Here is a 12,099-nt window from a genome sequence, read left to right on the forward strand (position 1 = left end):
AGTTCTCCTCACTAAGTTCCAGCTGGAAAATTTGGAACATTCTGGAAAATTTGGTGAGTGGGGTCAAAAATATAGTGACTACAAGCCCCTGACTCAGAAGAATTGGGCACATTTAAGATCATTTTGGTGTTCTATTAAAGTTGCTGTGGCTGGAATAGAAAAGAGTAGAAAGATAAACACCAGACAGGTAGGATTGAGTTCCACATCAGCACTGAACCAGAAGAGAGGTGGAGCAGTGTGAGAAGAGGAGGAGAAAAGATAAATGGATCAGTTTTGAGGAACTTTAGCTCAGAAATGTAAGTAGTCAAGTTCCATCCCATTGGTATTTTATTCCAAGTAGGTGTGACACCTCTACATAGTAGACATGACAATGAGTACGTCAGTGGTCAGATGGCACTCTCTGAACTGGGTGACTCACTGTTGTTAAATGCAGTTGGCCTACATTTCCCTACCAACTCCTTTTCCACAACCCCAAGTTGACCAAAGGATGATCTGATCTAAAACTTCTTCTTACGTGCATGCACGTATGTATGTAGGCGCATAAATGAATACGTATAAATAGGTACTTGTGTGCATATGTACACGTGTATAATGTATGCATGCATGTAAATATACATGTGTGTTTGTTAGTGTATCCTTATCATGGATGATAGAGAGAGAGCTAAATTAAGAGTCAAGAGACCTGGGGCTTTGGATTCAGTTCTGCCTCCAGTTCCCTGGGAGACTTTAATCAGACCACATGTTTGCTTTTCTGTGAAAGATGTTTTAGACTAGACGATCTTTTTGAATCTCTTCTGTTCTAAAACCCTAAACATCTGGGAGAAGTCAGGTACATCTGCTCTCCTACTAGAACTCTTGTTAGCTCCTGTTAGCTCTCCTTACCAGGGATTCTCCTATTTTGCATTAATGAGCAAACAAAGACCTTTGACAGGTTATTTTCTCCCTCTACTCTGTCTGTCCTTCTTCTGGATTCTAATTCTGGGCAGAATTTATTTTTATTGTCTAATTTTCTTCCACTAGTACAATGTAGAAATGAAGGGAGGTATCCAAACAAAGATACTGCATTATAGGAAGATTTTGCCAATACCACCAGACTTTTGAGTACATGACTCGTTAGTATGCAAGAACTACACCTTTGCCATACGTTAAATATTTACAGCCTACTATAGGCCTTGTGAGGCACAAAGGAAGATGCAGAATTAGAAGTATGGACATGTTGGATCTAGTTCTTGCTTTATTTTCTAAGTCAACAAATATGTACTGCATATCTTCCAAATGTTAGCTATACGAGATATAAATGGTCTCTGCAGTAGTTTAACGGAGGAGACAGATATTGAACACATAATTGTACCAAACAATAATCAACTACAGATATATTATTTGAAGATAAAGTGGGAGGCGTCAAGTACTTAAAACAGGAAGTCTGTGGTTAAGGAAGGGCTGCTGTCACAAACTAGCTTTCTGGCCTAATTTAGTCACTTAACACTGTAGGTCCTAAATTTCCTCATGTCACAAGGACTTCATTCTAATATGCAGTAGAAAGCCTGAAACAGAGTCCTGAAACCGTGTTCCATATTCTGACCTTCATTGATTTCAAGTGTTTGGATCCTCCACAAGTTTGCAAGCTCCTTTAAGAGTTTTTCCTCCCCTTTTTATACTACATTTATTCAATGAATGTTTATTAAGCCAAGCCTTACATGATTGAAATTCAGAGCTGAAAGTCACTGTCCTTGCTCTCAAGCAGCCATGGTTGTGTTAGGGGAATGAGCAAATCAGCAGTTTCAAATCACGTCATTGCTATGGTGAGAGCAGTGTTCCCGGCGTGCAGGCGCCGCTGAGAGCAGGGCCATCAAGGTTGGTCTTCAACGGATGTTAGGGAAGATGATTCCTTGAAGAACAAAAAGAAGTTAGCAAGTGAAGAAGGTGGAGGGTGTTGGTCCAGCTGTTCTGGTCGTGTATAAAAAGGACTGGTGGAGGGGATACCATAGCTTCTTCCTGGAAAGGGAGTTCTCAATACAGGTGGCTGTATGGACAGTCACAGGAGTTGGGGACACAGGCAGGGGCCAGAATTTGAAACTTAAAGAGTTGTGACTGAAGACTGTTGGGAGCTACTGTGAAATTTTTTAAAAGAGGGATAAAATATCATGACTCTGTTGGATTTGCAGTGGCTGGGACAAACGAGTAGGAGGATAATTGAGAAGAATGGCTCAGAAGGGGGTTCAACTTGGAGGCTGGAAATCAGGTAGGAGGCTCTGGCAGGAGCGTAGCCAAGAGATGCTGACTGAATCAAGGATTGTAGCAGCAGAGAGAAAGAGATGAGGGGAGAGAGTCAGTAGAAATGTAGAAGTTGGAATCAAGTGGACTCCAAGACCAGATGTGCAGACTGTGAGGAGAAGGAAGGAATGCTGGATTCTTCCCAGATGCCTAGCTTAGTAACTGATGGGTGGGACTTTCAATATCTGAGATGGAGATTAAAAGAGGAGGATCAGGTTGGGGCTGTGGGAAAAATAATAGTGCTTTCATGACTGAGATTGATATGGGACATCTATGTGGAGCCATCTAGACAGAAGTCAAATAGATGAATCTGCAACATGAGAAAGGGATGTGACCTGGGGAAGTCAATTTGGGGAAAGGCAGTAATAACCATTTTAAATAAATCCTTGTAATCTTATTGGTAGGAATATTCCTCCACTACAAAAAGCACATTTAAAGTCCACACTGTGTAAGCCCTGAGTAAGTATATTCTTAATATTCAATGGATGAAAGAATGAGTGAGTACATAAGAGCTGTTATGGTTAGCAAAGAGTTCTTATCCAATTATAACAGCTTATTTGTATGTTTGAGTGTGTACACGTGTGAGTGTATAGTATTTAGGTATGTATGTGTCTGTGGAGTTATACACACACACACTATAAAGATTAATAACATATTAGTACTGTACATCTGTGTCAGTCTGCTAGGGCTGCCATAACAAAATGCCACCGGCTGGGCGGCTTAAACAACAGGAATTTATTGTCTCACTGTTTGCAGGCGGACAGCCTAGGTCAGGTGCCAGCAGGGTTCGTTTCTGGGGAGACCACTCTTTCTGGCTGGGACACCTCGCAAGGCCCCTTCTCTGTGCCAGTGCAGAGTGCCATCTCCCCTGTCTCCTTCTCTTCTGATAAGGACAGCAGGCCCAGATCAGGGCCCCACCCTATGACCTCATTTAACCTCAATTACCTCCTTATAGGCCCTGTCTCCAAATACATTGCCACATTAGGGATTAGGACTTCAATATATGTATTTTCGGGCACAGACAGAATTCAGACCATAACAACATCAGTACATTTGACATCAGATTGACTTTTCCTCAGACAAAGGATAATCTCTGTGAAAATCAGAGAGATTGTTGTGTGTCACAAAAGAGGATACCTGTATAAAGGAGGAGAGATAGGGTTAAAGGTCAGAGTTTGCTCATTTATGAAATAAGTATATTTCTTTTCTACTTTACCTGATTCTATCAAAATACAGTTATATTCCTACAAGCAGATTTTCCTTTTCATTTTGGAGAGGGTTATAAGCCACTTCCAAATAGATAAACCTTCAAATAGTAGCTGAACGGGTTTAATCGACTCTTGTTGTCTGTCGCTCTGTGGAACCCAGGCAGGAAAAGCCAGAACAGGTTGACGTCCCACAAGAATGTCATAGTATCAAGACGGAAACTTAAGGCGGAGATTGCTTGTAGAAAACTGTGCTGCATTCTTGGCATGTGCGCACTTGCAATAAAGTCAGCTCTCACTTACAGCTATATTTAACGCAGGAGCTGATCCCAGGGCGTTTTGCACCGCTCTGTTCCACCTCTCAGCACACTTGGCCTCTGCGCTGGAGCTCCCTGCAGAAGTTCCGTGGGCTTGGGAAGCCTCGCCCATGCGGCCAGGTGACGGACACAGGGTGGGAGCCGCGCTGCTCGCAGGGAGCGCAGCCGCTCGCATACCATTCCCCTCCACCACCGTCCCACGCTGGGAGGCGGGGAGGGCTTCCAACTTTGCTCCAATCCGCAGCCGGCCCTCCCCGGGGTGCCCCATCCGCACTACCCGCCCGCCGCGGACCGAGGGGGAGGAAGCTCGCCGGCCGCGCTCAGAGCCCCGGAGGCGCCGAGCGCCCGCTCCTCCCCGGCCGTCCCTCCCTCTGCCCCCGCCCCCGTCCTCGCCCAGCCGGGCGCGCCGGGGATAGGACGAGCCCCGGGCGTGCACTGTGTCTATGCAAAGCAGAGCCGCGGCGCCCAGGGCTGCCCGACCCGGGCCGGGGCTGCGGCTGCGGCTGGCGCTGCCCCGGGCGCCGCTGCCCCCGCCGGAGCCCGGCGCTGTCATGCCCGCGCTGCGCGGCGGGCCGCTGCGTCCCCGAGCCGCTCGATAAGCGCGGGCAGGGGCCACCGGCGGGCTGAAGATGCAGGTGCCCGCGCATGGGCCGCCGCTGATTGCCACCCCCTCCCGAGCCCGCGCCCCGCGCGGAGCCCGCGGCCGCCCAGGACCCGCCTTCGCCGCAGAAGCAGCTGGAGCAGCGACAGAGGCGGCGGCGGCGCCGGTGGCGCGAGCGCGCAGAGCGGCGGCGGCAGCTCGGGGGCCGCCGCTGCCCCGGCTGCCATGAGTTGTGCGGAGGTGATGTATCACCCCCAGCCGTATGGAGCGCCCCAGTATCTGCCCAACCCTGTGGCAGCTGCAACCTGCCCCACAGCCTGCTACCACCCGGCGCCCCAACCTGGCCAGCAGGTGAGTCACCGACCGGGCAGCCTGCGGGGGCGGGAGCCAGGGGCCCCGGGAGTATCGACGTGGGCTCCGGCGACGTCCTGCCGGGACGGGTGGTGCGGAGGATGCTCTGGGACCTGCAGGAGTGCCCTTGAGCCGAAAGGCATCCGAAGAGAGGAGGAGAGGCTTCGGGAAGGGACGAACTGCTGGTGGTCGGGTGGGGATTCGATGAGAGGCATCACCTGGCTCGGGGCTTCACTGAGCTCCTGTCGCCGGAGCTCAGAGGCTGCTTCTCATTGCCACCTTAGCTCTTAGGGCTCAGTTCTCTGAAACTCACCAAGGGCATCTGTCTTAGGAGTATGTGAGTAAACTTCCTTTACACTAAATATTTTGTTTCCTTTGGAAAGGCAGAGTGTTTCAGGGTTTCTTGATGAAGAGGATGAAATGTATTCCTGACATAGGGGAGCCTCCCTGGACGTGAGCTCAGGGAGTGACTTTTCTCAGACCTTTATGGTGGAACATGGGTCTAGTGGAATGGTTGTCAAATGCTACCAGAACTCCGCAGAGTCTGTCTTCTCACCACTTAGGGACTTAGAGGACAGGGATTGATCCCAAAGTCCCTCATTCATTTTTAATTCCATCAAAGCACAGAGGTGTTATAGTTAGGTCTTGGAAGTGTCCGTTTCCCCCGCTTCCTGCACACCCTCCCCCCTCCTCCCCACCCAGGTAACCTTGGGTCACCGGATACTGGGTCTCCACATGCGCAGACCAGGAATGCTGTTGATAAAGAAAGTTCAGGAACCAGGGAGATGATAGTTCCTTTAGAAGGGAGAGCGCGTTTCTGGGGAATTTGGCACTATGTACCCCTGGACATTCCTCTCTGAACACCAAGAGTGTGTGTCAAGGCTTAGTTAGTGCTACAGAAAACATGGATGTGAGTATGTGACACTGGGTTGTACCAGAATAGGGTCCTCAGTTCTGGGAATTAGGGTGGGTTGATGTGAAGAGACTTAAAAAATACAGTTTATGCACTCTGAGATGGAGACGCTTATCAGGGACCTAGGCATGGTTTGGAAATTACCATACACAGAATTCATTGACTGATATTTTTAGTTTCTTAGAAACCATATGTTTTATTGTTGTCTTAAGGATTTGGCTCTTTAATTAATTTGGCCTTTTAATTTCTATATTTTCTTTACCTCTCTTTCTTCACTAGATTTATAGTGCTACTCTGTGGAAAGAAATCATAACTTCTGTTTAGAATTTAGGGACTGTGAAATTCAGCTGATTCTGGAAGGGTGCATGCTCTAGACTTATCTGCTAAACAGTATCAGCTGAACCACGACCAAGGGGGGCAAAAGAGGCAGGACCTCACTGTCTCGCTATCACATTTTTTTTTTTTTTTTTTAATATTCAGCAGCTTCAGCATTTCAAAGCAAGATTACTTTTAGGGAGGGAGATGGGAAAGCGTTTTGTAATTTGTGGTTAAGGGTGACAGATTAAAACATTTTGGTTTTGCCGTTTGTTTTTCTTTGGCTTTAAGTATAAGAGATATAGGTAGTGGAGAAAACTATCTAGGTACAACTGAGGCAGGTGAGGCAAGGAGACGCTGGATATCAGTTTATGTGCTTTGTTACCACTCCATCCCAAATGAATCACCCTTTTTCCTCCTCTCCTTTCCTCCGTCTCAGAGACTGTAGAAGCCTCCAATTATCAATTGGAATGTGGACAAGCAACAGACTCAGACTTTACTAAACATACAGATAGGTGTTCCCCCCCTTAAAAATAACTTGAACTAGTAGAAGTTGTGAATAAGGTTTTATTTTCTGGAGTTGTGAACATAATTCCATCAGTATATGAATCTGTGGTGTGGGTTGGAACTGTAATATTCTTTTCAGCCAGAAAATAAAATTCAGTATCAGAAAAATTATAAATTTCTAATCATAAAATTTAGTTTTCAATCAGAAATCACTCCAGTACTTTGTCTAACTTTTGCAATAACCCTGACACTCAGTGCCCAAATTCCATTCTTTCACTTAAGACCATCAACAAACTGAAGAATGAGCTTCTTTCCCCTTGAATCGCCCACATCGATGCGTTGTATGTATAGTAAGTGGTGATCAACGTCCACATGCTTTGGACTTCTGTGGGTATCGCTCAAGGCGATGTCAGGCTGCGCTGACCTTAACAGCTTAGTTGAGAGGTGAGCTTGGAAATTTTCATGCTGCTTTCACTAAAATGGCTTGTTTGAGATTACTTTTCTTGTCAAGGAAAGAGACTATTTGACCCTCACCGGCCAGCAAAATAAAAAGAGACTTGATGGTGTGACTACTGTTCTTTTACTGTCAGGAGTTTATTTTGATGACCTATATTTTTTATTGGAAAAAAGAGTAAATCAGGAAATTCTTATCAGGCTGACAGCATTTTTAGACTATGCAGTGCGTGGGTGAAGTGGGACTAATATTGACTTGGCCCTGATGCAGTCATCCGAGAATACATATTTTGGTTGTTTTTGCATTCCATAAGGTTTTATCATTATTATCCATGAAGATTGTTTTCTCCGTACATGGGAAGTGACCCCTAATAGCATCTTGCCTGGGAGACAGAAATAAGGGCTACAACTCATACTGCATTTGAGCAATTGACTTGGGGAGGAAAAAGGACAAGAAGCAGGAAAAGTGATGGAGCTATAAAGAAAGTTTAATGATCATTTAGAAAATGTTAGAAAAGAGAATGTTAAAGTTTTGTATTACTTCTGTATTCCAGTGTAGTAGTGAACCTTTGAACTGAGTTTTTTTTCTCAAATCTGTATATCTCTGAAGTCCTTGTAAATTGGTATATCAAAATGCTTCATCATAATGGATTTTAAACATAGGTATATTTTTCCTTTTGAGGTGTGATCATATAGCTGAAAATCCTTTTTGAAATAATAGAATTTCATACTCCAGGTGTGTGTACTCTCAGCTTTTCCCCTAAAAGCACAAATGTACACTTCAAATTTTAAGTTTAGTTTTATATTGATCATCTTATACCTTGTAGGCAGGTGGTAGGTTAGTGTCTTAAGGACACAGTGAACTGTGTATACATCAGGCTGCACTGCAGGGTGTTACTTAGGCATACAGTAGGCTAAATGATTCAAAGCAATATGTAAATATATCTGAAAAATAAATTTTATAGCCCCTGATGTTAATTCCTAGAAATTGCATGCCTATGCATTAATCTTACAGTGCGTGTTATAGAGCCCTCTTTGCTGAGGGATGCTGAGCTCCCCGGCCTCCAGGCCCACCGTGTCTTCATGGCCTTAATACATCAGTTGCTAACATCTCCTCGGGAGAACTCTTAACTCAGTCTCTCAGCACATGCTCCCGAGGCATGATGACAGTGCCGAACGTGTGCAGAAAGGAATGTACTTGTATTCTAACAGGGAAAGTAGGAACCGAGAGAAAAATTGTCAAAATATGTGTCAGGAAAAATTGAGGGAAATAATATGAAATCATAGATTCCCTTCATACTCAGTGGATTTCTCATCTTAAGTGCAGACTATCTGTTGTCTGAAGCCACCCCCCATGTATTCATAATGTTAACGTTAAGAAGATACTTTAAGCAAATTTTCAGAATTGTGTAGTTTCCAGAGGGGGCGGTGAAGGCAGAGAAGAAGAATCGCCAGTTTTCTAAATGTGCAAAGGGGCTTTTTAACAGTCCCACTTAGGACTTCATATAAGTTCGACACGTTTACTTGGTCCTCTCCGAGGGTGACAGCTGGGTGAGTCTGCATGCACGCTTCCACTTAACAGACTCAAGTGCCCTTGGGAGGCAGGCCTGCAGTTGTATGTCAGTGAGGCGTTTTTAAAACTCTTTCTCTGGATTCTGCCGCCTTGGTTAGGTCAGAAAACCTCTCTGAGATTCTGTTTGTCAGGAAAAAACCCTGGAAAAACATACTTTAACCCCTCTTTTAGAGATGGGAAAATACATGTTCATAGGGCTGAAATGCCTGGCTAAAAGTTTCAAAGGTAATCAGTGACAAAATTAGGACCACCAGATCCCCTGCTCCCCAGTGTAGCATCTTTCCACCATGCCTTGCAGCCTCTAAGCTTTTTTTTTCCGCTGTTGCACAATAAGCTTATTTTTGTCTTCAGTGCTCGAAATCAACTTTTTGATAAAGAAGATTAATATGCAGTAGATTCTTTGGCCTTGCAGCTTGAAATTCTTTCCAAGTCCTTGGTAGTGTATGTTTTTAGTTTGGGCATTCCAAAGTCCTTTTGCAAGCATTTGTATTATGCTAATGACTTTTGCCATCCTTGTTGCATCCTTTGTTGATGAGGAAGAATATCCACTTAACAAATGAACATTTATTTATTTTAAAATAATATGCAGGAAGCGGCGTTAACAGTTAGTTTGAAGTGCCTCGTATATCATTGCCATTCCAATGTAAGTTTAGATTCATTAAGAAAAGAGTACAATTACATCTTAAATAGTTTCAATACACAGTCAACTTATTTAAGGTGGAGGATCTAATTTTCTTGCAACTGTAAGCAGGGACTTAAGTGGATTTATAAGAATTCATACAGGACTTCTTTGAGAAAGAACAGCCCTTATAATTCCACACGACACAAATTAACTTGACTGCAGAGACTTAGAAGCTTAAAGTGCCCCGCAGTTTTATGCTCCCAATAACTTTTCAGCCAGAAAATTCAAAGCTAGAGGAAAAATTAAACTTTAAAATAACTAAGCTGAACTGTTGTCTCTGGCAGTCAACCAGAATGGAGATTACAATAACGATAGTAAGGGCAGGCTCTAAATCCATAAAATCATGCATAATGAGGATGTGTTCACCAGAAGACCAAATGCTGGGACAAGGTGACACTCTCTGGGAATTCAAGTGAAGGGCATTTTGGTTAAATGCAGGGAAGTCCAACTTCACCCAGCACTCAGGAAAGTCTCGCATATCACAGACTTGGGGATGGCAGGCACGTGGCTCACATCGAGGGAAATGAGGATGTTCAGAGGGTAGAACCATCCTGTACAGTGACTGTTTGAGCTACTACAGAAGAGATGCTGTGCTGACCGTGTTGGGCAGTATGCATATTTCTGTCTCGTATATTTCTGGGCAAACGGAATTTGCAATGAGACTAAAAATATTATGCTTGTGATGCGTAGGGCAGATCCTAAAGCAAACTTGTGAGTTAGGTGACTGTCGTTCTAAAACCTGGGCACTTAAATTGGATCCCATTCCCATAGGCCCTGTTTTCCAGCTAGCTTTTTAAAAAGTCCCAAAATTAATACATCTAGTAATAGATAATAATTTAAGGTACTGTCTCTAAAAAACATTTTCATTCAAGAAACCAAGGCTCTGTAAATACTTGAATTCCAGGTTCTGGCAGAGACAGTGAACAAAATAATTTTGGGCAAAACTCTGACCTGAATCTTTCAAAAAGCATCTCTTTAAGCAGCTGGTTTTCTGCTTTAACTATTCATTTAGGAAGACCCCAAGAGTGCCTTGAACCATTAGACCCAAACGCATGCTGCTAGAAATGAGTCCTAAGTGCCGTGTTTGCAAATATTTCAGAAGATACCTGATTGATGCCAGTAATTTACAAGGGTCTGAACTGGGGTCACTGAACTATTTTTCACTTGTCTCGTACTTTAGTAGAGCTCAAAAAAAGAAAAAGAAAGAAACAATGACCTAAAGTAAAGAGGTGTCCTCTTCCTCTTAGAACTATGTTGTTTTAGTATGCCAAACTTTTGATCTTGTGTGATTTAGTTGGGGGCTCGATGGATGCGTCCTTTCTTGTTACTATGAAGATAGATAAAGGAAGTACCAAAACGAATTGGTAGGAATTGGGCTAGATGAGCTGTGCCTGGAAATGAGTTAGTCTTCAGTGGTCTGTAGGGTTTGCTTGGTTAGTGTCCTGCAAAATCAGAGGCGGCGGCTAGCAGAAGAGACAAAATTACATGTGAGTTTTTCTAGAGCTCCCGCGTGTGGCTTATTAGGATATGCAGTTGGACAAGACCTTTGAGACAATCAGGTCAGAATCTCTCATTCTCAGAAGAGGAAGCTGAGGGTCACAGGGTTCCATGACTTACCCGAACTCATGGACTGGTTTTGGTCAAATCCTCTCTCTCTTTCCACTTCTCTTTCTACTGTGTTCCTTTTCCTTCTGAGCTTCCTCAGAAACAGGAAAACAATTAGTAATTTACCTAATGTTACCTTCTTCCTTTTCTCATTTTTAAATATTAGCTACTTAGAGAAATAACATAATTAGCCATATGGGTAAACCCTGAGGCTCTTCCAGTGCTCTCCCAACCAACTATAAGCAGATTGAGCTTAGGGACAGGCTAACAATTTCATCTTTGTGGCTCCAAGCCTTTGCACAGTTAGTGGCACAAAATAGGAATTAATTGACAATTTGATGAATAACAGATAAATTTTAAAAAGTGAAATCATACCCTAAGTCTAGTAATAGGATTATACAAACATACTAGATGGGGCCAGCCCCGTGGCCAGTGGTTAAGTTCACCTGTTCCGCTTTGGCAGCCCAGTGTTTCGCTGGTTCAGATCCTGGGCACGGACCTAGCATGGCTCGTCAAACCATGCTGAGGCCCCGTCCCACGTAGCAGAACTTGAAGAACTAGAAGATACAACTCTGTACTGGAGGGCTTTGGGGAGAAGAAGAAGAAGGAAAAAAAAAACATTGGCAACAGATAGCCCAGGGCCAATCTTTAAAAAAAACGTTAATAAAAACCCAGAAGAAACAAACAAAAAACATATCAGAAATTTATACTTCAGAAACGATTGTATTCAAAGTCGTCGGTTTGAGAGAGAATACATACCCTTATGATGTGATCATTGCTTAAAACATTTTGGGAATGCAAATTTTGAAATTCTCCCTAAGCCCGTGGCACATTTTTTTTGAACATCCTCAAAACTGGAAAATTTTCATCCTTGGAGGGGAAGAGTTTGATTTTTGTTAACGACCAGAATCATTGAGAGGCAAGTGTGCTCAAAAATAGCTGACCATGTTAAGGAATAATATTTTTGGTTTGCTCTTGCCTACTATAAGGAAAAACATTTTTTTAAAAAAGCAAAAAAATATAGAATCTCTTGGTGTGACTGTCTCTCACAAATTGGCGCTGCTCACATTTCCAAAATAGGATTTCCAGAAAAATGGTAGGCAATGTATTATGTATCAGACTTGCCAAGGGGACAATACATTTTTAGATATAGAAGTTCAGTTTCATCTAGATATGCATCTACTCCATGACTTAATAGCTATACCTCTGATACATGTTTACATCTCTAATTTTTTTAATGTTATAAATAACTTTAGACTCTCCTTAGTTAGCGTGTCATGCCATGCTGACTGTGGACTTCTAT

The 12,099-nt window shown here is 43.7% G+C and overlaps 1 protein-coding gene across 3 annotated transcripts in view; it reads left to right on the plus strand.

The window, feature by feature from the left end:
• The first annotated feature begins 4,007 nt into the window (after window positions 1–4,007).
• Window positions 4,008–12,099, plus strand: part of VGLL3 (vestigial like family member 3) — a 52,694-nt gene continuing 44,602 nt past the window's right edge. For 2 of the 3 annotated variants that reach the window (XM_014865876.3, XM_014865893.3), the window contains exon 1: window positions 4,012–4,748. In XM_014865876.3, coding sequence (XP_014721362.1) covers window positions 4,623–4,748 — 126 coding nt within the window. In that variant the 5' untranslated portion in view covers window positions 4,012–4,622. Of the gene's footprint in view, window positions 4,749–12,099 lie in introns of all 3 variants that reach the window. The other variant, XM_014865883.3, reaches the window with a different exon arrangement.

This window comes from Equus asinus, chromosome 18 (assembly GCF_041296235.1).
Source record: "Equus asinus isolate D_3611 breed Donkey chromosome 18, EquAss-T2T_v2, whole genome shotgun sequence".
Lineage (NCBI taxonomy): Eukaryota > Metazoa > Chordata > Mammalia > Perissodactyla > Equidae > Equus > Equus asinus.